Below are 24,403 nucleotides of genomic sequence, written 5' to 3' on the forward strand. Positions count from 1 at the left end.
AGATAAGATAGTATTGTCCATTAATATCTTGACCTTCTGTTAAGTTGCTACACCTTGTGGACCTTCAACTCTTCCTAGCAGAGCCTTGGCACCCCAGGATGTTGCTATGAGGCAGCAAGTGGCAGAGAGGCTGAATATAATGGCTGTGACCTGTAATTGAGCTCAAACCTCTCAGGTTTGCAAGGATGCGTTTTTCAGCTCTCTGTTCCCACTCCTGGGCAGCAAGGCTTAGGGCTAACAGCCTCTCCTCAACTAAAATACAGGTGGGGAGTGCATTCCCCGGGGGGTTTTGAGGCAGAGCAGGGCCTGTGGGTGAGATGTTCTCTGGACAGGGCTAGCAGGCAGCGTTCATGGGAGCGGAGTTACGTTTGCAGTAGCTCATAGCAATGCTGGAAAGAACACAGCCTGCGGTGCTTATGTGAGCTTTCTTTATTTGCCTGGGCTATGAAGCTCTATAACAGGCTCAGAAAGAGGGGCTGATGGCTACTGGTTTAGACAGGGTCACCGCACAATGCAGGAGTGAGGCAAAAAGAGAAGGAACAGCAAGAAGCAGACAGTAAGTAAGAATAATATATTCCCTGGTACGCTGGCAAGTCTGAGGGCTACCTCTCCCCCATTTATGCATAGACAAGACTTTGAGCTAAGTCTTCCCCAATGGAAAATGAGCCCAATTTACATTAACTTTTTGTCTGAGGCTGCATAATAGAAATCTCAAGCCCAGTACCTCTCTGAGGTTGTCTGCAGGGCTATGGGACAGCTGCACAGAGAAGCTGGCTGGAGTTAAATCAGGGACAGAGCTTAGCCTGGGACAGAGGTGTTGGATGAAGGGTCCTCTGAAGGATGGCCATCAAGGTGGGTAGAGATGTTTGAAGGAAAATGCAGGGTGTCTGAACTGCACTGTAAAATCCTGAGACATAATGAACAATGTCTTGCAGGTCTTCAAGCCTGCACCAGGCTGGAAACTGCCGGTTAGAGGTGGAGAGAAGGGCCAGCGCATGTGCGCTCCTGCTCCCCAGCTCCCTCTGCTCCTGCTCCCCAGCCTCTCCTTTCCCTTTCACTCTGGGAGACCCCTACAAGTGACCTGTGTCTAGAGACAAGCGGGAGTGGTAGGTAGGCGTTTCTGTTGTGCTCAGCTGACGATGCTGCTTGCACGGGCTCAGGCTGCGGGCTGTGCTTCCGCTGCTTGTTCCCTCTCTGTCGCTGGCCTCAGTTCCAAACCTTGAGGAAGCTGTCCCAGGAGCCGGTGGCAACAGCCATGCCATCTGCTGTCACCCCCAGGCAGCTCACTCTGTTGTCGTGGCCAGAAAGGATTCCTACAAGGTGGGAAGAACAGAAGTCAGGAAAAGAAGTGGGGTCTGGGGAGACAAAAGGGTTAACTGTGCTGAGGACACACATTGTGTACCTGCTGTGTACCAACACCCCTGTGCATCACGCTGTGTGCCCATACCTGTTGGCTAATGAAAGCAAAGGTGCAGAAGGGGTTTTGTGTGGGGCATGAACAACTGCCTGTGGGGCCAGCCAAAGCACGCTGGTGGGAAGGGCTGGCTGCAGCCTTGCACCCTGGGGCACGGCAGGACTCAGCAGGGACGCGTCCTTGCTAACACTGAGGAATAGCAATGCCATTGGGCTGTGCTATAGATTTTCAGAGGCGCTAGGGGCTACGTCTGAAAGAAAAACGGTGCTCAGGTGTAGTCTGTGTGTGAGCATCCCGGACTACCCAAAGATGATGGATGGAAGCCCAGGTCCACGCTCAGCTCAGTGCCCGGCTGCCGAGTGGCACTGTGAGTAGCTGGAAGCCACCGTCCAGGCTAGGAGAAAGTTAGGAAATACTACTGGTGCTTATGAGTTTTAACTAATAGGAACCTTAATGCTCTTTCCCCCCATGAAACAATGATGTTGTTTAAAGGCTTGGCTTCCTTAACATTAAAACCAATAATTCTACACAAAAGAGAGTTATACTAGCTCTGGTGTGCTCCTTGAGTGTGAGGAAGCTCTGCTGGGTTTCAGTCAGTACAGGGTGTGTCCCTCAGAAAAAAAATAAAATCCTTTTTCTTGCCTTGGTAGGGACGGAAGACTTTGCAGGGAACAAAAGAGGGACCTCAGGAGCCACTCACCCACACGCTCTGCTTTCAGGGAGTCCCAGATGTTGCAGTTGAAATCATCGTATCCAGCAAGCAAGAGGCGCCCGCTGCGGGAGAAGGCGACTGATGTGATTCCGCAGATAATGCTCTCATGAGAGTACACGATGAGCTCCTGGTCTGCTCGGAGGTCGAAGAGACGGCAGGTGGCATCATCTGAGCCGGTGCAGATGGCTTCACCGTTCGGGAAGAACTGAGGAGGGCACACGCCGGATTTTAATTAGGTTGTGCCTTACAGCCTTCCTCAAGTCTTCACCTCCCTGCTAACCACCAGGAAGCCATGGAGGTAGGAAAACCCAGTGGGACAAGCCACTGGATCATAACATTTCAGTCTGCTGAAAGGGGAGACTGATGCTTCTCCTCAAACCTAGTAAACCCTGTCTACCTCAAGAAAGCCAGTGACCTAGGGGTTAGACCTACTGCAAGATGGCCTAGTGCTCAGGGAAGGTTTATTGTCTCTTTAGCTCCAGCTGTTAGTTTGGGGCTTGACAAGTGTCCACCCGTTGTCCCCCGATGGGGTCTGGCATGATTCAGAGCTGAGAGCTTGCCTCTGTTCGATCCTTACAACCCAGCCTTCTCACACCTTTTCCGTGTCCTGTGCTCTGAGGAGCAAAAAGAGTCTGCTCAGGAGCAGGTACGGCAGAAAACCATAGGGCTGGCAGGGTGGCCAGGGGACAGGTGGGAAAAGCTGTGTTGACTGAAGGTGGTGGAGGGGGGCTGAAGCAGCAGACATTGCAGGAAGCTGGCAGGCTCATTTGGCTCCCTGTGCTGCATCAAACCAGCACGTTTCTTGTCCTGCCACCTCTAGGGCTCCCAGTCTGGATCCCTGCCGCCGAGGAGGACAGTGCCCCCAGATGCCTGTGCTGCCCTCTGTGGAGATTTCACCCTATGATCCCAAGTTCCCAACTCTGCTGCCCGGAGCTGACTAAGACTGAGTTAGGGATTCCTGCTGCCTGGCTTGCAGCTTGCGGCAGGGCTCCTGGAGCGTGCCTGGAGCGTGGCTCCCGCTGGGAACAAAGCTGCACCAGCTCCCGTGTCAGGGCGCTGAGCCCCGCAGACCACGGTGCGCGGGCCATGGCCAAGCAGTGCTTTGAGTCAGACCTGGGTGCTCTGGTGCCTGGGAAGAGCCAGCCTCCCAACTTCGGGGAGCTCAGGCCCTCCCCGCTTCAGGCTGGATCATAGGGCCAGGGTCTCCCAAGACCCTCGCTCCCCACGTGACTGTGACTTCTTCCAACCTTGCCCTCAGACCGTTTCGGAGCTGGTCTACCCTCCGTTTCCCTTGCCCGCCCAGCATGCGGACAGCATACGTACGCAGATGGCGTTGATATCGGACTCGTGCCCTGAGAAGGTCTGGCGGCAGGTGCCCTCCCGCACGTCCCACAGTTTGGCAGTAGCGTCGCAAGCCCCAGAGATGAAGAGTTTGAAGTCCGGGGAGACGGCCAGGCTCATGCAGTCTCCAGTGTGACCCATGAACACAGTCTTCTGCTGCCCCGTCTCAATGTCCCAGAGCGCGCTGTGGGGAAGGAGAGGATCAGAGCCAGGCCAGGCAGAGCAAACCTGCCACTGGGCTGAGACCTGTCCCCCCCGGCAAGAGGAGAGGAGCCGGGGCCTGGGTACAGCACGGGGAGAAGGGGGAGCAGGGCAGAGCATCGCTGTGTCAGCTGGGAGCAGCAGGCGGCACCTGCTCGGCTGCTGCTGCTGTTTCCTCTGCTATAGCAGAGGCAGGCTGAGGCTGCGGGTGTGTCGGTTTGGCTGCGTTCCCGTAACCCCTACAACTGAAGGGAATGTTGAGAGAAGGTAAGAGGGACCTGCAGGCGAATGGCTGAAAAAGGTTCTGCCATGACCCGCGCCCGTAGGATGCACGGGCTGTGCTTGCTGGGATCCCACATGGCAGCCAGGCAAATGAGCCCCGTTAAGCCTGATCTTTGATGGAAGCGCCACATCCATCCTGACCCGTCGTTAGCCAAGAGGTTCTTCCAAAGGAGGTGCTGGGGTTGGGGTGTGGGTAAGGGCAGCGCTCGGAGTCCCAGCACCGTGAAAGCCAGGAGCCAAAGGTTCCAGGCACTGGCTCTGCGGGTGTCCCTTGCACAGTGGTCAAGACCTGAGATGTGGAACTCGTACGTGGGCTCCACATAAATCTGTGATGTTTTCTGTCCCAGGGTAAGTGACTCTGTGCTTTGTGAGAGCTGACAACGTGGTCCCTACTGCTCCACCCACAGACCCGTGTCTTGACCTGGCCTCAGCTGGGAGAAGAAGCCCCTGTTCTGCCATGGGAGGAAGAACAGATCCAGCTGCCTGAGGCGCTCGCTGCGGCCTCCCCGTGCAGAAGCAACTCGTCCTTAGCAGCGGCGTGCTGCAGAGCGAGAGGACTGTGCCTGCTGCTGCGCCTCCGCGAGCCGGGGGTCATGTCACCAGGATGCAGAAGATAACACTCACCATGTGGTATCTCCGGAGCTAGTCACAATATTGTTATCATCAAGAAATCGGCAGCAGGAGAGGTAACCTGGGAAGCGGGAACAAGCAGATGTGAGGAACGGGGCAGGGCTGGAAGAAGGAGGCTCGGAAGCAGAGGGTGCGCGGGCTGTTGGCAGGCAACGCACACCTGTATGGGCCGAGAGCTCCCTGCTCACTTTGACGTTGCCTTCACGAGTCTTGAGGTTGTAGATGGAGCACATGTTGTCAAGGCCCCCGCAGGCCACAAAATTGCCTGAGGGGGCATAGGCACAGGTCATGACCCAGGACGAACGCAAAGGGATGGCATGAACCTGGGAGGACAAGAAAGCACGTTGGGACTCTGGCAGCAGAGAGGGTGGGGCAGGGGTGCCAGCTCCCAGGGGACCCCCTCCAGCACCCCGCTGCTGATGCCCACCTTGTTAGTTGTGTACGTGTCCCACACAATCAGCTTCCCATCTTGTGAGGCACTGACCAGAAGTCTGCAAGAGAGGAACAAGATGCTGTTAGCAGCTCTCTTCTCATCAGAGCCTCCTGGCCCCTCGCACCCCTGTGCTGCTGCCCCACCGGTCAGCAACACCTTTCTCACTTGGAGTCTGTGGACCAGTGCATGGCGTAGATCTTGGCCAGGTGCCCACGCAGGGTCCTTCGGGTCCGCATCTGGATGCGGCCAACAACCTCCATTCCAGACACAATCTGAGGAAAGAGCCGGGGGAGAGAAAGAATTAACCTTGGACTGGCAGGAGCTTTACTGTGCCCCATATCTCTGCCCCCTAACTCCACTTCCCAACTGGAGAGAGTTCCCCTGGCAGTGGTGCTAGCTGACCCCCCCCACGGTCACTGCCCAGCCCGCCCTGCCCCTCACCTGAGCGAGCGTTGTGTCTGCACACGCTTTCCGGGCATCCTGGAGAAGAGACAAGAGCAGATGAGACACAAAAAAGCTGCGTGTTGCAGTCAATGGCAAGCGAACTTCAGGGGCGTAGCCTGGGGGCTGCTAGAAGTAGGAACTGTGGCTCCACCGTGTTTGGACTGTGGCCAACATGGGGGCTCCTGGTCTGTGACTAGGGCACCTGGGCACCACTCAGACATGGGGAAGGTGAGCCAAAAGCTGCCCAGCAGCCAGTTCCCCATGCCTCACCCTTTCTATGGATCCTCCTGTCTGGCAGAACACCAGACGGGGGGGTCCTGGGGACACACTGCACTCTTTGTCCCCCTGCAGACACGACACCAGTGGCCGCTTCTTACCAGTGCCCACTCTTCTCTTCCTTCCCCTCCCACTGCTCCCCCACCCCCAGCGAAGATCTCCATTGGCACTTAAAGGGCTGTGCAGAACTGCAGAGGGCTCCAAGGATGTAGGTGGAGAAAGATCAGCTCCCAGGTCGTGGCCGAGGAGGAAAGCCTGGGCACGGGCGGGGGTAGACGCTCTCTCAGCAGTTTCATGACTGTTGCCAGCATTACCGCAATCTGCTTCTTCAGCTGCTCAGCCTCCTGCTTCATCTGTTCCATTTCCCCCATCTTTCTGACCTAGGGGTGGCTCCTCCACGTGGGGCAGCCTTGGTTCTGGGGAGACAAACCAAAGGAAGAGGCGTGAGGTGGGAAGGGCACTAATACAGCTGCTCAGTTATGCAGACATAGGCATCTCTGATAAAGGCTTGAAGCGCTTTAAGCTATTCAATAACCAGCTATTAAATAGCTGATTAAGGCTTGGTAATGTCATGCTGTAGCTGGTCAAAACCCTCAGCACTGGGGAAGATCGTACCGGGCCTGATCAAAGGTCCATTTAGGTTTGGATCCTGCTTACACGTACCCTGGGAAGCTGAAGACCTCCAGAGACTCTTGCTGAGATTCTGGCCACACTTGTTACTTCATCTCTTTATTTTTCAATCTCCCTATTCCAATTCCTAGCAAATCCCTGGGTCATCTTCATTGGCTTCTCCCTGTCCATGGCCAAGCTGTCCATCTCTGCTCTGGGAGGAGGAAACATGGCAGGGGGAGCCCAGTGACTATTTCCTATGATTTGTCCTAGGCAAAGCATCACCAGGCAGTGCCTACTGCCGCTTCGACCATCAAGGAAATCTGAGGGCTGCTGAGGTGCTCTGTCAGGGTTCCCTTCATGTTTCTCATTTAAAAAAAAAAAAAAAAAAAAAAAAAAGGAAAAAAGAAGTGGATGTCTAGGGAAGGATCTAAGAACATAACCAGGTAATGGTGCTTCAACTTTCCTGGCCCCAGCTTTTCACTGACGTCCAAAGCCAGAGGCAGTGTTACTATATGCAAGTCCTTGATGGACTTTTCCTCTGTGCATTCATCCACACAGCTTTTGTGCCCATGTCAAAGTTTAGCATCCTCGATGCCCCATGGTGGTGACTTCCACAGCTTAGTGGCAGCTCTGCAGAGAAGTTCCTGTTTCTGTTACTCCCAAATGGCACTAGTTCCACTTGGTGGTCCCTAGCTTCTGAGGGGGAAGAAAGGGCAAATGACTGGTCTGTACTCACCCTAGCATTGTGCAGTATTTTACCAATCTTTGTCATATCCATCCTCATCCATCTCTTTTCCAGACCGCAGACCACACTTAGTTATTCCTCCCATGTAAGCCATTATATTCTACTACCTCTGTTGTTCTCTAAGCCCTTTTGACTTGTTTATAGAGTATAGATGATATGTTTTTGTGGAGAGAGCAGTGAACCAGAACTGTAATCCATATTCAAGATACAGGTGCACCATACGATTATACAGCATCTCTGTTTTTGTTCTCTTTTTTCTCATTACATACACTTAAAGCGTCACTAGTGATTCTGGCTTCTCCCACTCCTGTAGACAGATCTGGTCTTTCATTGCTTCAATCCTTCTCCCAGGTAGGTGTGAGTGTCCAGATGTGCTCCAGGTGTTGTTCTTCATTAAAACCAGCGCTTTGCCCCAAGGCCAAGAAATGCTCCAGCAGCTTCTGCAGAATTTCTCCTAGTCCCTGTGGGTCATGTCGCCTCCATCCCCTCTGGCCTTTTTGCTCAAAGGCTTCGTTTCCTCCAGCCAAGAGGGCTCTGGGTCCTTCCATGCTAGGGGCAATCACAGGCAGATCGCTCCCAGGCCCCACCTTTGCTTGCTGCTTTGTAGAGCAATTTGGGTTTCCCTCCAGGACCCCTTCCCCTGAGCATCCCCGTGGCCTCCAGGCAGAGCGAGCTCCTGCTTGGTCAGTGACTCCTGTGGCGTGGCTTTGTGTGTAGCAAAGGACTGGGAGACACAGGTTCCCCCTGGGCCCTGGGAGGCAGAGCTTGCTGCAGGGGGAGGCTAGTTCAGGCTGTACTTTGCAGGGGAAGAGCAGTACCTGCTGCCTGCCAGCCTGGACGGAGCCGCAGCGCTGCTGCCTCCTCCTTGCCCCCTGCCCATGGGCTAGACCCGGTGCTGGCCTGGTCTGCTGGCCCCTGCACGTGGTGAGGGACCTGCAGGGGAGCCCGGGGACTACCAGAGCCCACAGGCATGTGCCACAGTAGTGGCCTGGGGCTGCCAGCCTCGGCTATGCAGAAGGATGAGGACAGACCAGCACCTGAGCTGGGCCCTTTCCACTTTTTTTCCCTTCTCTTGTTTTGGCAGAACAGTGATGACCATCGTTCCTAGCAAGGCTGTGCCTGGCTGGGCGATGCTGGCCATGAAAGCTGCCTGCCTGAGCTTCTCCATCTCTCAGCTGACCAACAGAGTGGGGAGATGCTGGGGAGGCCTGGCAGCTTTCAGCAGGAGGCTGCATGCCCTCCTCACCCTGTGGCACGTACCCCTGGTTTCGGTGCACAGTCAAGCTGTGGAGACCACGTCCCGCTCCGGTCACTGCCTACCAGCATGCCAAGCAGCAGCTCTGAACTTCCAGCCACCCTGCGGAGACCAGCCCTACCGCTGTGGTCACACCTTCCCCTTTCTCAGTTTTCCCTAGGACTGATCCTACCTCCCCTCCATCAGCCATGGGCGTCAGATCGCCTTTTCCTGCAGGGCCACCTCTTCCCTCCAGCTCTCTCCTTCCAGTCTCCTCAGCTCAGTCCCCAGGCTGTTCTTTCACGTTTGGCCATCTGAGACCACTGTCCTTCCAGCCACCCTACTCTGTCTCTGTGGACTTCTGTTTCCGCCCACCCAGACCTGCGTGGAGATGGAAGCCTCACTCTCTCTTCCAGCTGCTGCCCCAGGTGAAGCCAGCTGCACATGTCCTCCTTGTTACCAATCAGACCCCCAGTCTTCCTGGCAGCTCTCCTCCTGGTTTTTCACTATTCTCTTCCCTTCCCTGAGCGTTTCTTTCTCAACTCTGGCCCTAGCACGGCAGCAATGGTTCCCAGGTGCCTGCTCGGTGAAGTTGCACAACCAGATGAGGGGCTTTCGGAGCCGGCAGGCAGATCAAATGGCAGGGGCACAATGTCGGGGACGGATAAAAAGGGCTAAATATAGAGAAGGTGCAGCTCAGGTTCAGGACTCTGTCCGAACCTTTAAATCCCTTAGAGGCAACACTCTAAATGAAGTTGGGAATTGTTCTCATCCTCAGAAGGACAAGGAGCCACAGATAAGTGATAATAATAGCTCCAGCTTCGCCTGTCGCCTCCACCAGGCATGTCCCAGTGCAATTTGTGGAGAGTGAGTTACCTGGTCCCCAGTGGAGAGCAGTGCCTCCCAGGAGGACCACGGCGGGCATGCAAAAGAGCAGCTCATCATGGCCATGTAAATTTAGGACAGGAAATGGGGGAACCAAATGTGGAGGAACAGAGGAAAGGGGAATGGACTTTGGGAGTCTGGCCAAGGCATATTCCTGCTGTGACCAGCGGAGCCTTAGGGATACACATTTCTTGTGGATCCACGGATCAGCTCACAGTTGCTCGTGGTAGTGGCCCAGCCTGGTTTTAATGGGAAAGGCTTATAACTGGTGCATGCTCAGTGCTTTCTGGAAGCAAGGGCTCTTCCAGGTGGATGCTACGCAGTAGAGGAAACCAGTCCTTAGGTACCTTTGCAAAAGCAATTCACCACCACAAGCCCAGCACTGCAAAGAGCTACTGACAGGAGGACCCTGGCACCAGCACCAGTCTAGAGTTGTGCGTCCTACGAGCATCACTGAGGAGCATGGCGCAGCCAGAGCCTGGGCTTAGTCGGCTCACGCCAGCCCTCTTCTGAGCTCTGCCTGGTCTGAGCTCACCCAAGTTCACAGTTCTTGGCTTTTGAGACCATGTTTCATTTCTTCTGCTCTCCAACATGACAGTTCTTCCCCCTCCTGCCTTTTCTGACAAACTTTCTGGAGGCACCTGCTGTAGCATTCCTGCCTATGGGCAACCAGAGCCCTCCCGACCCCCCGGGTGTCTGCCCATGGCAGACCCAGCGCCTTTACTGCAGTGTGAGCCCGAGGGGGACCTGGGATCATCTGCCTTCTGCCTTTTGCTGCCACACAGTGACTTTCCAGGGCAGTGGCTGTCCCCCTTGCCCCATGCCATGGCAGGGGCCCAGCCCACCCCAGGGACTATCTTACCAAGCCACCTGGTAGGGACTGGGAGGCAAGTGGTGGGTGGGAACAAAGCCAGGGTGAAGCCCTTTATTTCCTATCCTCCAGGTAGCTTCCCACGCACGGGGGAGGGAGTGACCCCCCTGTGGGATACAAGGAGAGGGCTGGAAATAGAAAAGGGAAAGAAAGGTGCAGGAGGGAGGACAGAGTATTAATAGGCAGCATCCTTGGGTCTCTGTAATCCCTAGCTGGCTTCATATGTTTGCCCTGGTCACCCTGGGCTCCTTGCAGAGCCGGATACAGAGATGATCCCCCTCTCCTGCGATGGAGATCAAAGGCCAAGGTAAAATTACCCTGCTCTGCTCCTTGCTTTCTGAGGGCACCTTCTCCATCCAGAAAAGGAGCCAGCTGTGGAGGGGTGTGCACAGGGGCACACCAGGAGTGCGGGACTGTGCCTGGTCCCACAGGGGAGGCGTTACCCTCCTCTTCCAGTCTGGGGAGATTTACCTGCCAAGGATTGAACCAGCAACCCCATCCCAGTCCAAAGCCCCTCATCATTGTAAAGACATCTCAGCGCTAACCCCAATTCCTTCCTCACCGCTATCTTGCCTCCCCCATCCCCTGATGGGATCAGCCCTCGTCCAAAGGCTTCCCGTAGGCTCACACCAAGAAACTCAGGGTCCCAAGCACCAGGCTCACCAAGGTGACCTGAGGTACCACAACAAGGCAGCATCCTTACCAGGATCCGTAGAGCGAGGTGTGCTGCAGTCCCCCCTGGATGGGACCCTCACAGCCTTCCTCCCCAGCCAAGAACAGCTCCCTGCCAGCCAGAAGCCCCTCGTCCCTGCGTGGCCTCCAATCAGTCCTGTCCGTCCACCCGGCGAGTCCCTTGCTCCCTCTCTGCTCCTCAGCCTCTCCCAGGACTGATCTCCCCATGGGGAGCTGGAAGGCTGTGGACGGGAGGGGTTGGGGGAGGGCTGATTCCAGGAGCAGCGTCAGGCAAATTAAATCAGACACCAGAGACTTGGGGAAATCGGATTGGGACGTAATGCAAAGCAGGTGGATGGGGAGGGGTGAAAAAAAAAGAGTAGCACGCTGCTCCTGAAGGGAAAGAAACCATCACAGTTGGATTTGACTCACTCTGTTTATATCAGCAACAAACTAATAAAGCGAAGATTAGCCAGAACAGGCTAGGATTATCAGCCACTGGGGCAGGGCTTGCTGCACCTCACAGTCCACAGGAATTCCTGTTTTCCTGGGGACAGCATGCCACTCGTGTCCTGGGCAGAGCGGGAAGAGGGATGGTGCTACCCACGGTGGCTCTGCCGAGGGAAAACCAGTGGCAGAGCCGGGGTCACACCCCCCGCAGCAACAAACTGGGCTCTGCATGGGGGAAACAGAACTGGGCACAGGGGCCAGGGGTGGCAAAAGATTTGGTGGCATGCCTTTTGGCAGCCACTTTAGTGGGATGCTCTGAGGGGATTATCTTGGCCTCAATCTCTTTTAATCTCTCCCACGGCTTTGGCCCAAGCCCGAGATAAATACCTTTTAACGGATCTCATCTGACGTCAGGAGGCCATCAGTCTAATCACCCCAGCCACCTTTGGGCAAAGCAAGCCAGAGATGTGGACAGTGACCCCTCACCCAACACATCCTCGTCAAGCAGGAACTGTCCAGCACCCCCACGTAAATCATCAGGATGGACCCATGAGCACTGGGATGTGATGGACCTCTCGCCAGGGACAGGGAATTTGAAATGCACCCATCAAATTGCCTTTTTCTGCCGTGACCCTGGGGAGGACAGGGGCCAAAAAGGGTTGCCAATGCAGACTTCCCAAGCTTGCGCGTTAAGGAAGCGCTGAGGAAAGACTTCCCTTTCCATGGAGCAGGGGCCCTGTGCCAACAGTGACGAGGGGAATCATTCACCCACCTCTTATACCACTGGCCCTGACCCTACAGATTTCTTCCACCTGAACTGCTGCTGGGGTCTCCACGCACAACTCTCATCAAGGCCTGATGTATGTCATGACCACTGATTGATCTCTGGCTCTAATGCTTCCCAGGAAAAGGGTCAATGCTCTTTTTGATACTCCATATCCACCCCATTCAATTCCTGTTTGGCTACAATATAATCCCATCTCGGACACTAATCCCCCGTGCAGTGACAGCAGGGTGGAAAATGATAAACAAAATATCTCTTCTGTTTTCAGGGGCAGTTTGGTGCATGGGAAGGGAGGGGGGAAAAAAAAGAGGCCCTGCTGCGGGGAAACATGAGCGTACAGTGGTTTTTCTTAAAGGCACTCCCCACCCTATCCAGGGCAAAGTCATGGCAGTGCTCTCCCCCACTGGAAGTAGCTGGCGTTTGGGCAAACACTTCATTTTCTTTCACTGAGGGCTCAATCTCTTTCCATAATTGGTTAATTAAATTTCCATCAGCAACAAATGTGCATGTCTCCCTCCTGGTGTACAGACTCAAGCTCCCACCAACGTCTGTGTCCAAAATTTTGCTTTTATTCCATATATTCACAGTCCCTCACCTTCCCTCCCTCAGACCAGTTGTGAGGTTCTGGAGTTTACAGGCGCTTAGGAAATGCAGAGGCTTCCGTTCTGAGTTCTTTAACCCCAGGCTCCTCCTCCCCCTCAGGTTTGGCCCTGGCTGACAGAGAAGCTGGCACTCAGAGGAGTCGGGTGAGGAGACCCGATCTTCTCACTTCTGAGTGAGACAGACACATTGGTGAGGCAGGGAAGGAAGTTCCTGGTGTCACCAACTTTCATACTCTGTCCCTGCACCCATTTTTCAGCTGCTGGGATGTCACAGAGAAGAAAGCTGCATCCCTCCCCATCGCTACAGCTCTAGCATGCTAATACACTGCGCTACAGGCCTCCGTGGTCCCGGTGCTACCACAACCCACCAGGCCATGGTGTGTGCCAGTCCTGCCCCCGGGGCCCCATGTGCTCAGAACTCATCTCTGGCCCGCAGCTCCTTGGGTTGCTGTGTCCCATCTGAGCCAGGCTTCTGTCTCTGGCTCGTGGGCCTGGCTCCGCCGCTGGGAACAGGAGGCTCTGCGGAGGATCTGCCGCTGCGATCAGCCCCCCGACGCTCTCCATCAGGCCGGTCCTGCTCCACAGCTCTCTGCTCCATCAGCTTCTCCGCCTTTACCCGTTCCTGCATAGACAGATATGACTACTAGAATCTTGGCTCTGCCTGCAGGGGCTGACAAGACACATCTCATCTTTGCCACATCTATCCAAGCCCCTCAGAGCCTGTTCTCCCTTGCAGGACCCATCACAGGCTGGCCCCTCCACCCAGCACCTGGTCAGAGGACGGCCCCCCGCTGCTGCACTAGCCCCTGCCCCACGGGAAAGCCCACAAGCCATTCCTCAGGGTGATCTGTTCTTGCTTGGAGGTACTCATATCCATTTCTTCAGCATGGTCCTTTACCTGCTCAGCATGCTCCTGGGAGTGCGTGTACCACAGAGCAATGGCGCAGCGCCTTCCACGGCTCACTGCCCACACGCCATGGGGGTTCTCCTTGCCAGAGCTGAAGGCTACCAACCTCCCACACTTAGGTTGCACCTTAGCCTGCCAGGAGAGAAGAGACAATGAAGTCAGTAGCCCCCCTGCTCTGGGGTACACAGTCCTACAGAGGTCACACTGCCTCTGGGAACATGGAAGAGCAGACAGCTGCTAGGCAGACAGCTGCTAGGCACCCACTGCCAGTTTATAAGCAAGGCAGACCTTGGGGATAGAGAGAGAATCAAAGGGACAACGCAGGTCACAGACACCCACAGACCGCAAGAGGCTGGAACATCTCAGCTGGGAAGGAGTTAACCTCTCCTCTGTCTGTGGTTTGCCTCAATTTGCCTTTAGCTGCCACTATTTGAATCTGCCACAGCACCAGCACTGGACTGTTTTTTTTGGAGTGGTGGGATCCAATAACCAACTGGTTTCCTTCCACCCAGACTGTCTCACCCTCAGTCCTCTCTCCTTCTTTTGGCCAGTCCCAGACTTACTGTGACAGTCACAGTGTCCATTTCAGTGAAGAAAAGGCCCCCACCTTGGAAGTCATCATTGAGGTAGAGAATGCCACTGTGGATGAAAAGGAAGAGGACGTAAAGACAGTGAAGGTCATTCCTCCCAGGTGTCTCCCCACACTTCTTGTCACAGGAGGCTGTGGATACCAGTGGTTCAAAAATCGAGCAGACCAGTTAACAGAATCAATTTGAAGTACAGCAGCACCTAGCTCAGAGGAGACTGTGAGCTGCAAGCCACAGAAGGCGAGGAGAGCGTACCAGGGAGTCAGCTCTACACTCCTGTCCTGGTTTGGTTTGGTTTGGTTTGGTTTTAATCCTCTGCAGCATGCATCTGTGGCATTGTTGTGACAATGCCCTGGGCTAGGCAGACTTTGGTTCTGACCTGGTATGACGCCGTTTATGTTTTGAGATTGGAAATAATCCAAAGCCTGGAAAAGGAGGCTGATCAGCAAAGAAGGCCATGTCTTAAGAGTCAGGGAATTTCAGGGTAACACAAGAATGGTCAAAAAGAGGCTCAGTGCATGCAAAAAAGAAAATTAAACCAAGACATTTCTTTACTAATATGTTAGACTAAAAAAGAAGTACTGAAGCAACTGTGTAGTGCATGCGAGACCACAGTCAACCAGGTGAAAGAATGGACCACAAACTACTTGAGTTCCTCTTGGTATTCAATTAAGTTGATAGAAAATGTCAGAGGAGCAAGAGAGGCTCATTAATGGGACTGGGAGAAAGAAACAGAAATCAATACTGTGGCTGCTGAAACAAAACGTTAAGGACAGCAAGAGGATTACCAACCCTGAAACCCAGGAAGTTATAGCTCTTCTGCCACAGGGTTTTAGTAAGACTCTGAAGTGTGGTAACACGACTGGAGAAAAGCAAGGGCAGCTCTCACACGCCCGAAGAGGCAGCAGGGCTGAAGCATAAACAGGCCTGTTAGCCTGACCTCAGGAGTCTGCTGGGCTTTAGACTCCATTTCTGAGGAGAAGGGTAACTGAAGGACAAGAGGTAAATAGAGAACAGTCTTAAAATGTAATGTGGGGTTACTAAAAGCAGATTGGGCTAGCCACACAATCTTTGACAAAACAGTTATTTCCCAAGGAAGGACAACATGCTTGATCTTCAGCAGTTTGGACTCTGGTAAAAGTACTCAAAACAGTTCCACTAAACAAATTACTAAGGAATACAGAGAAGGTGAAAAAAAGCACGTGAACAGCACACAGTGCCTAGTGCACCACGGGCACCGAAAGGAGTACTGTTCGCTTGGAGGAGCAGCACTGGGACTCTTGGACGCCTGGGCCCAATCCTGTTCAATAGTTTCATTAATGACCATAGCACAAATACAAAGAAGAAATCCAGGAAGCCCAGAGCACAAGGACCTCTTTCAAAAGGACACTGGAATTGCTCGGCCCTTGTGAGCTGGCTGGTCACTCACAAATCATTCTGCAAGAGGACATGAATACTCCTGGAAATAGGTCAGTGGCACAGATGCCAGGAAGATATTTTAACATACATTTGAGCAGAAGTTAGAGAAGCCCACTACCCAGGGAGGAGCGAGGTGACAGGACAGCTTTCCCACAGAAGGGGCAGAGATCTAACCAGTTACATGACAGAGCCTGGTAACTTTGTAATCTGACTATACCAACTCAGTATCAGAAGGGAAACGGACTCAAGGATACTGGAATTCCCTCCAAGTCCCACACCCTTACCATAGGCTGTTCAGAAAGGATTTCTGCTCAAGGTACAGCTACCACTCAAAGAAAAGGCAAAGAAGATTCCTGGATGCCCAGAGATGGGATGGTAAATAGGAGGAATCAACTGCGGTGAACTGACCTCACTTAGCTACAGCATGCAACAATTGTCAACATCTTTAAAATATATTTCAGGTTCTTTCACAGAAGAGTAACAAAATCTGCCACAGGCTGGAAAAAAACTCTCACATGGAATGGAAAAACCCAACACAAAGCACTGGCAGTGAATCTTGAGACAGATGAACGGAGAGAATAGTCAAAGTACACTGACTGCTCAAACAAAGGAAATCCAAGGAGCCTGGTTGTCTCTCTCCTGCAGTGCATGGAAAACCATGGAAGACAGAACTCGAATAGAAGAAACAAGACTGTCATAAGGGCTGGCAGTGGCCTGTAGTATTGTGGTTGACCCACAAGGCAATGATCTGTTATCATGGTTCTAGTCTGTGCAGCCTCCCAGCTTCATTCTGCTCTCTGTTAACGTTGACTGTGAGAAGGGAGAAAGGGCAGATCATCTCCCCAACCTAGGGAAGGTGTTTCACACCTCATTCTCAAGCCACTGGTGCAGCCTCTGCCTGATGCTACAGTCCTGGCTGGCTTTGAGCCAACAACCCATCACCTCATTTCTATAAGCTGAGCTCATTCTCTGATGGGGCCAGGGAGGCGTTCTGATCTCCACATGATCTAATGCAGGTGCCCTTCTCTTACCTGTAGTCCCTGTACACATAGGCAGGTGGCTCTCTCCAGCACTCTTGCCCCTCAGGATCCAAGAGACAATTATCAGCATGGACAGGGTGACTAAGATCCATGCGGCCTTCCTGCTCCTCTGAAAAGGGAAGTTACAAAAAAGAATACCGGCATTTTCAGTTTCAAGAAAGAATAAAGCAGAGAGAAAGGGGCACAGTGAGAGTAAAAGGGAAGAGACTCTCCTGAGAGCACGTGGCTGGGACTGAGGATACTCTCCAGGAGACAGGGACTAACAGGGTGAAACTGTTACCATCTACAGCCGTCCGGCACACAAGGTGTGTGAATGAGAAATGGAGTTTCTTTCCAGGAGTAAAATAGGACTCTATGATTCTCCGCGACTTCTCACTGGCCTGCAGAAGCAATTTGGCATCTCTCCAGTCCACATCCCCATTCTGGGCCAGCTGCAAGTGAAAACCAAGCCTGTAAGAATACTTACATACAAAGATACTCTTAAGAAATGATACATGTATGCAGTACAGGAGAGAGCTGTGTAAATTCCTCTGGTCACACATGCAAGAACAGAACATGTTTTCTCATGTAAATACAAGGCAGGAGTACAGCAATTCATTCCTTCTACTCAGCACATGAAGCCACATCTGGAATGCAGCATCATTTTGGGTATGCAAGGGACACTAACAAACTGGAGTTGAGTCTTCAGTGAAGAGCCTTAAGATGGCAGGGGTGTTGGAGCACATGACCTAGAAAAAGAGGCTGGAAGAGCTGGGTTTCTCCAGCCTAGAGAAGGCCAAAGGAGGATGTAACAACAGTCTCCTGTCACCTAAAAGAGGGTTATACAGAGGATGGAGACAGTCTCTCCTCAGAGGGACATGCTGAAAAGACGAGAGGTGACAGGCAAAAGCTGCAGCAGGGGAAATTTTAGCTACATATAAAGAAAAATTTCATTGTCCCAAGAGAGGTAGGTACATCGCTGAAACAGGTGCCCAGAGAGGCTGGGGAATTTCCACCCTTGGGGATATTCCAGACTTGCCTGCGCAATGCCTTGAGGAATCTCATCTGGCTTTGGAATTAGCCATGCTGTGAGCAGGAGGTCAGACTAGACAGCTCCAGAGGCTCCTTCCACCTTTATTCTCCAGTTCTAAGCTAAGCTTGTCTGTAAGACCACTGCTAAGGGACAAGTAGCAATCCCAAAACTCTGTCTCACAGAAGAGAAAGCACTTGTCAGGCCCACCGTGTACAACGTGCCTAAATGTGATCATGGAGGATGAGGGGTGGGGAGACCATACATGTGCTTGCAAGGAAGATAACACCCCCATGACCTCATCCAGCATACACTTCACAGAGAAAAACGTGCGGGTAGCAAACACTCTTTCTGGACCATCAAGAAGGCAGCAGTCTCACAGAACCGCTTACCTGTGCGGCCTTCAAAACAGTTAAGCCTTCAAATCTCTCATGTGGGGTGTGAGGCGACCGTCTTGCCCGGAAGCCATCTCCTGCTTCTCCTGCTGCCTGGAACAGAAGGATACAAATGGCACACATGAGGCTGCCATCCATCCTCCATGGAAACACTGCAACCCTGCCTGCTGAGGAGGAAAGCATGCACACAGGAGCTCCTACAAGACCCAGGTCTCACCTTTGTCAGCCGCAGAAGGTCCCTGCACTCAGACTCCGTCAGCACTCTGTCAAATACGACCCTCTGGGTTCCATTCATCTGGCGGGAATCCATCGTGACAGCAATACTCTCAAAAGGCAAAGGACCTGTCAAGAAGCAAGTACAGATGAATATAAGGAAACTTTGGATGAGAAGCCCTCAGACATCCACCCCCAGCCTGAATAAAGAAGTGGAGAGACACTATACATTCTCTGAGAAGATAGGACAGTCCCCCAGAAGTGCCCACTCCTCGCAGACCTGGGCCACTTGCACCCCTCACATGCTTCAGGGGAACCAGAGCATCAGCTGAGGAAGCTGGCCTACAGCGAGTGCTTCAGGAGCCAGCGGAAACTTTGGGCTTGCTGGGAGAGCAGCAGGGAGCTGGGGAAAGTTGAGTGCACTGTGGATCGCAGCAGCAGAACAGGTCCAGCCTACTGGGGTGAGGCTCTGGAGAAAAGAAGCAGGTAAACACCTCCATCAACTCTCCTTTCAATCACACATCTTATCGCAGGATTATCTCCAGTGAATCGATTTTCTTCAGCCCCAAAGAGAAGCAAAGGATATTAGTTGGTGATTTGGTCTTTGGCCTTTTTACCCCCCTGCCTCTGACCCCTGGATGGTCAGGAATGCCAAGGCACTCAGGCCCTCAGAACGACCTGCTCTCCCATGTGTCACAGCAGAGGACCACCTGGGGTCACTTCAAGCAAAGACTCCAGGAAAGAGCCCTGTAAGAGGCTGCTTGTCCGCACCTAAGAACAGAGGACCAGCAATAACATGGGACACTGCACTGCAGTCTATAGCATTCAGCCACAAACTATTTGGACTTGTCTTTTTCCGGGAAAGACATGCCCAAGCCGAATAGCCTATTTCCAGTTTCTGTTCCCCAGCCCCGTCTCCTTGTCTCCTTCACAAAAACTGTTGTTTGAAGTCGAGCTAGTGGAGTTGAACCAGGTTTGGTGTAGACATGCCTGCCACACTGAACAGGGATCTGCATGTCCACAGGCACGTCACGTATTCAGGCATCACTGCTCTCAGCTTCTCCAGCCACAGTGCTCTTTGAAATCTCATCCCAGACATGTATGCAGTGAGATTTTGCAAGACTACACATGCACCGAAGAAGGAGAAAAGAAACAGTGAGAAGACCTGCTGAGCCATTCGAGTCAGTCTGCATCTAGCATTCAAATGTCTGAGGATGGAAGAAAAGACAGAACTTAGTCTGACTAAGCCTGGCTGACTGAATCCCAGTCCTTCTCCAAGCTCTTTTACTTACCCCTCTTCTCCCACTCTTCCACATCCAGAGTTTGCTGCTTTTGCTTCTCCTGATCCTCTCTCGGAAGCAAAGGAAAAAACAGAGACCAGGCCTGTCAGCGCACAGAGCTATGCCTAACCCTCCTCTGCGGTAGCATTTCACATCCTTCCTGTTCCTGTTTTGACCATTCCTCAGCAGGTATATTGTACCACCCCCTACTTCCAACACTTATATTTCAGTTCCAGACGACTTGGCCAACCTTACCTGTGTTTTCCCTTGAGGTTTTCAGGAATCAGGTCATCTGGAGTCCAAAGATCCTGTAGGAACAAATGCAGATGGTTCAATACACAACAAACTTGTCCCACACTGGTTCATGTCAAACGGCCAGTTCCTTGTCCCACTTCTCCACTGACTACCAGACCACCGGTTCTGGCCTGCTTCTGACAAGAGCCAGATTGGGCTAATGGATATGGTTACAGCAGCAGTTTCAAACTAACTTCAGTCTTTGAGCAGCAAAAAGGCCTTAAAGATCCACCTCATAAGGACTTGGGGGACCTTCTCATCAGCATCTGATCCCTTCTGGATCAGGTGCTACTGAAGTGAATTCTGGCAACTGTCTTGGTGAAATCAGGGCAGGAAGATTAAGATGATACTGTTACTTACAGGGTCGTTAAACACTCCTCCTAGATGCTCCACTGCATAATAAATCAACTTCTTCTCCATCAGAGATCTCTGCACATAATGTTCAATATTCTAAGGAAGGAAAGAGCCTGTCAAACTATGCCACAAAAGACAACCCCATCCCTCTCCACGGCAGAAACCTGCCCCAACACACTGCTGTGCACGATGAAAGCCCAGTTCTGTCCTGAAGAGCCTGGTACAGACTGTAAGTAAACTCAGGCTCGTTCCTTCAGTCCTGGGCTTGACATGCATCTACAGTGAAACATGTTTCCTTTTTTGTCTCCTGGACTGTGATCCTGTTGTACGGGACAGAAGAGGGCCAAAAAGTACAGACCTGGGGTTGTAACTACCTGTCTGGCTGTGATAGCTGTGTCTTCTCCCAGTTCTGTGCGATACTCTCTCATTTTCTCCAACATCAGCTCATCCGTGGGATAGAAGAGCAAGTAGGAAGCAGCACATTCAGCAGCCAGTGTCTGGTTCCCAACTTGGGCAGGGACAGAACAGAACAAACAAGTAAGTCTCTCAAAGCTTGATGTTAGCAGCAAATGTGTTTAGCCCAGCAGCACCCAATGCCCCAGCTGGGATCCAGTAGCAGGAGGCCTTACACCAAGCACACATCAATCCCTGCCTAGTTGGGAGTCTACCTAACGATGGGCAGAGAATACAGGGAATGACCCTGGTGAAGAATGGGCTCACTTTAAACACTTATTGGGAACTTGTTCAAAGGAGACAAAGTATGTATGTGTTTGAAAGAAAGATGGTCCCACTTCCCCCACCCGATAGACATGATGAGGGGTCTTTCGGATACAAGTTTTACCAATGGTCTGACAGAGGAGATGAGACAGCTGGGTCAGTATGGGATGGAGCAGAAGCATTCAAGAGAACTGAGGGACATGTGAAAGTGACAGGGTGACAGGACGACCAGTGTCACAACAGGCCATCAGTTCAGTGAGGGCAGGCAGAGCTGACTCAGAAGGAATACCACTGTTGAGATGCACGCACATGCTCTAGCTAGGAAGTGGGGATCTGGTCTGGAGCCACGTACTGAAAAGGAGGGTATAAAATACACAGCAGATGGATGGAGCAAGGACTTGAAATGGGGCGTGCTGAAGGAAAGAAGTAGCAGCAGCCACCCATCACAGAAGCTGCACAGGGAGACTGAAGTGGATCACAAGGGACCTCTCCCAGGGTGGCCACAGGCTTGAGCAAGAGAAGAGAGATTCTGGGAAGAGTTGGGGAGCAGACGGGGTAGAGAGAGGTAAGGCACAGGTCAGTGTGTCACTTGTCCCCATGACATGCTGCCCTCCAGGTCCAGAGGCAAAGGGCAAGTTTAGGGATACCACAGCATAACCTGCTGGGTCGTGGCTCTGCTCACCTTGATCATAGGCAAACTGCAGTAAATCAAGATGAGAGGGTATGAAATCTTCTGTGGCAGAAATCCGCCCTGGCTTTGTGGCAATTTCAAGGACGCATTGCTGCCTGCACTTCAAAACCTGAATATAATGGGCTGCAAGAGAGAGGAGCAAGAAAGGCAGGAGCTCACACTTCTTCCAGACAGGAGCACAGGGAAATTGGGCATATCCAGTGTGGGGCACATGGCCTTCCTACCCAACCCTCTGTGCCTCTCATGCTACCTGCAATGGCCTCGTACAGGCCAGGCTGCATCTCCTCCTCCTCCTCGACCTCATCCTCCCAAGGCCCTTCACACAGGGCACGACACTCTTCCAGTGCTGACAGTGCTTCTGTGAGTGACTCCTCCAGCCTGGCCACAGCCTGCACGTACTCATCTGCGTTGTAGTGCTGCACCCCAGCCTCATATGCTTCCTGCAAAGGACAGACCCAGGTCCCCCATCGGTGTGGGTGACACCAAACGATGCCCTGAGACTCTGAGCTGCTCACAGGGTAGTGCTGACATCTAGGGGCCTGCCTGATCATCCACAGCCCACCACGCAGTGACAGCAAATCTTCTGGACTTAAGCCAAATATTCTTCTCCAAGGCCCTGCAGCCTGCCGTAACCGTCACCAGAAAGTCTCTCTATCACACTTGCAATGGTCTGTCCTCGCCCTGAAGAGAAGGCTTCAGGGAGACCTTCTTGCAGCTTTTAAAATATAAAGGGGGCTTATATGAAAGACTGAGTGAGACTTCTGACCAAGGCCCGTAATGACCAGACAAGGGGCAATGGTTTTAAACTGGAAGAGGGTAGATTTATATCAGTGTTAAGGAAGACATTTGTTGTGTCGAGGGTGGTGAGACACTGGAGCAGGATGCCCAGAGAAGCAGTGGATGCCCCATCCTTGTAAGTGCTCAAGGCCAGGCTGGACAGGGCTGGGAGCAACCTGGGCTGGTGGGAGGTGTCCCTGTCCATGGCAGGGCATCGGAACTAGGTGATCTTTAAGGTCCCTTCCAGTCGAAATCACTCAATGATTCTATGTATGGGAGCCCTGTCTTGAGCCATGGACCTTATACGGGAAGACATCAGGGTCCCAGACTGGTCGCTAGGATGGGATAAGCGCTGCTGATGCCCAGCTCTGCATCGAACCCTCACCCAGTGTGGTGTGGCCTCCAGGTCCCGGAAATTGTCTGACTTCACCCCTGACATACGACGGTACTTCTCGATGTCCTCCCGCATTTGCAGGTGCTGGGGGTTGGCGACGAAGAAGGTGTGAGCGGCGGACACCGCCTGATCCAGCTTCTTCAGCTGTGGAGAAAAGGCAGCGGCGCCTGTCACACTGCTGTGTGCCCTCTTCCCTTCACACCCCCCAACCCAGATGCTCCCTGGATGCACCCACAGGGCACCTGTTCCCCACGCTGCCCTGAGAGCCCCTGTGTGGGCTGGTGAGCCCCCTGCCCACCACCTCACCCAGCCTCCAGCACAGCCCCCTGCCTACCCCCTTCTCTCAGCCTCCAAGAGAGCCCCCTGCCCAACCCCCCCTCGGCCCTCCAAGAGAGCCCCCTTCCCACCCCCTCTTCAGCCTCCAGCAGAGCCCCCTGCCCCTCCCATCCCCCAGCCCTCCAGCAGAGCCCCCTGCCCACCCTCCCAGCCGGCAGCCCCCGGCTCGGGCCTCCACAGCCCCTCGGGGCCTGCCCAGCGCCCGGGGCGGCGCCCACCGCGGGATGCCCCCGGCCCCTACCTGGAAGAAGGCGACCTGGAGGTAGTTGTAGGGCTCCCGCTGCTGGAAGTCGCGGCGGATGGCGAGGCTGGCGCGGTGGGCGGAGGGCGCGGCGCCCAGCCGCCGGCCCAGGCAGTGCTGCAGGCAGTCGGCGCGCTGCAGCACCCGCCCGAAGAGCGCGGCCTCCCAGGGCCCGCTGCCCGCCGGCGGCCCGCCGAGGAAGGCCGCCTCCCGGCGGCAGGCAGCGCGGCAGGCGCGGCGGGCCGCCCGCAGCCCCGCGTAGCTGTGCAGGGCGCGCTGCAGCAGCTCGGCCGCCCGCCCCCAGTCCCGGGCGAAGTACGCCCGCACCCCGTCCGCGTACAGCAGGTCGTAGGGGACTAGGCGGCCCGGCGACGTGGCGGCGGCGGCGAGGAGCAGGCCCAGGCCGAGCAGGGACGCCATGGCCGCGGAGGCGGGGGGCGGCAGCCTGGCGAGCCGCGGGCTGAGCCCACCCCGGGGGCCGGGCCGGGGCCGCGGTGGGCGGGAGGCCGGCCGCCCCTGGGCAGGGGCGGGGGCCGGGGCCGAGGCCCCCTCCGGGCCGGCAGGCCCTGCCGCCTTTGCCGGGGGTCGGGGCGGGCCCAGCACTGCCCGGCACGGTCCTGCAGGCTGGTGTGTGCCAGGCGGCCCCCGCGCTGCCCCCCGGGTCCCCGGGCCCAGCGCGGTGCCCCCCGGCGGCTGTGGCTGGCCCCTCCGCCGGTGCGGGCACGGCCTGACCGTCCCGTCGCATGGGGAAGCGCTTTGGAGGCGAAGGGCTGCCCGCCGACAGCCGAGCCCTGGCCCCTGGCTGGAACGGCAGCCAGCACCGGGCGGGACAGGGCCCGGCCGCCGCTCGCTACCCTGCACCGCCCTGCCAGGAGGGTTTGGCGGCCAGGAGCCCGCTCCAGACCTCACCCCTCCCGGCTTCGGCGGCGTGGGCGGCTGGGGGCTTCCCCCAGAAGGCTCTGCCACCTTCCCGTCTGTGTGAGAAGTGTGGGCCGCCATGTTCCCATGCAGTGTTCCCACTGGAACCAACAGCTGGCACTGGTGAAAGGAGGTGTTATGGCTCCGGGTCTTTTTGGAGAGAATTTAATTATTTTCAAGCCTTTGCCTCAAAGCAATACCTTTTGCTGAGCAGTATCAGAAAACACAGAGGCCGCTCCTGCG

The 24,403-nt window shown here is 54.3% G+C and overlaps 2 protein-coding genes across 2 annotated transcripts; both read right to left on the reverse strand.

The window, feature by feature from the left end:
• Positions 1-411: 411 nt before the first annotated feature.
• GNB3 (G protein subunit beta 3) lies at positions 412-11,857 on the reverse strand. Its single transcript, XM_005434323.4, has 10 exons — positions 10,784-11,857; positions 6,048-6,149; positions 5,455-5,493; positions 5,179-5,285; positions 5,008-5,071; positions 4,741-4,903; positions 4,575-4,641; positions 3,450-3,651; positions 2,115-2,331; positions 412-1,313 (listed from the first exon to the last, which is right to left on the reverse strand). Exons 2-10 carry the CDS (start codon positions 6,102-6,104, stop codon positions 1,207-1,209), a joined length of 1,023 nt encoding a protein of 340 aa, XP_005434380.1. The 5' UTR covers positions 6,105-6,149; positions 10,784-11,857; the 3' UTR covers positions 412-1,206.
• Positions 11,858-12,535: 678 nt separating this feature from the next.
• P3H3 (prolyl 3-hydroxylase 3) lies at positions 12,536-24,385 on the reverse strand. The gene is made up of 15 exons (XM_055710844.1): positions 23,243-24,385; positions 22,657-22,809; positions 21,745-21,934; positions 21,486-21,617; positions 20,461-20,594; positions 20,093-20,182; positions 19,694-19,746; positions 19,451-19,509; positions 18,163-18,287; positions 17,943-18,038; positions 16,822-16,972; positions 16,533-16,650; positions 14,059-14,134; positions 13,487-13,627; positions 12,536-13,210 (listed from the first exon to the last, which is right to left on the reverse strand). Exons 1-15 carry the CDS (start codon positions 24,239-24,241, stop codon positions 13,001-13,003), a joined length of 2,727 nt encoding a protein of 908 aa, XP_055566819.1. The 5' UTR covers positions 24,242-24,385; the 3' UTR covers positions 12,536-13,000.
• Between the last annotated feature and the right edge of the window lie 18 nt (positions 24,386-24,403).

The sequence above is a fragment of the Falco cherrug genome, chromosome 5, assembly GCF_023634085.1.
Source record: "Falco cherrug isolate bFalChe1 chromosome 5, bFalChe1.pri, whole genome shotgun sequence".
Classification (NCBI taxonomy): Eukaryota; Metazoa; Chordata; class Aves; order Falconiformes; family Falconidae; genus Falco; species Falco cherrug.

Excerpts from the sequence above, each read along its gene's own strand:
- GNB3 (XM_005434323.4), bottom strand. The coding sequence starts at position 6,104 with ATGGGGGAAATGGAACAGATGAAGCAGGAGGCTGAGCAGCTGAAGAAG. Across the intron at positions 5,286-5,454 it reads CAGACACAACGCTCGCTCAG|ATTGTGTCTGGAATGGAGGT; the intron begins GTGAGGGGCAGG and ends CTCTTTCCTCAG. Across the intron at positions 3,652-4,574 it reads AGCTCCGGAGATACCACATG|CGCGCTCTGGGACATTGAGA; the intron begins GTGAGTGTTATC and ends CCTTCCCCACAG.
- P3H3 (XM_055710844.1), bottom strand. The coding sequence starts at position 24,241 with ATGGCGGCCCACACTTCTCACACAGACGGGAAGGTGGCAGAGCCTTCT. Across the intron at positions 21,618-21,744 it reads CCTGTACGAGGCCATTGCAG|CCCATTATATTCAGGTTTTG; the intron begins GTAGCATGAGAG and ends TCTCTCTTGCAG. Across the intron at positions 14,135-16,532 it reads TATGTGTACAGGGACTACAG|TGGCATTCTCTACCTCAATG; the intron begins GTAAGAGAAGGG and ends TTTCATCCACAG.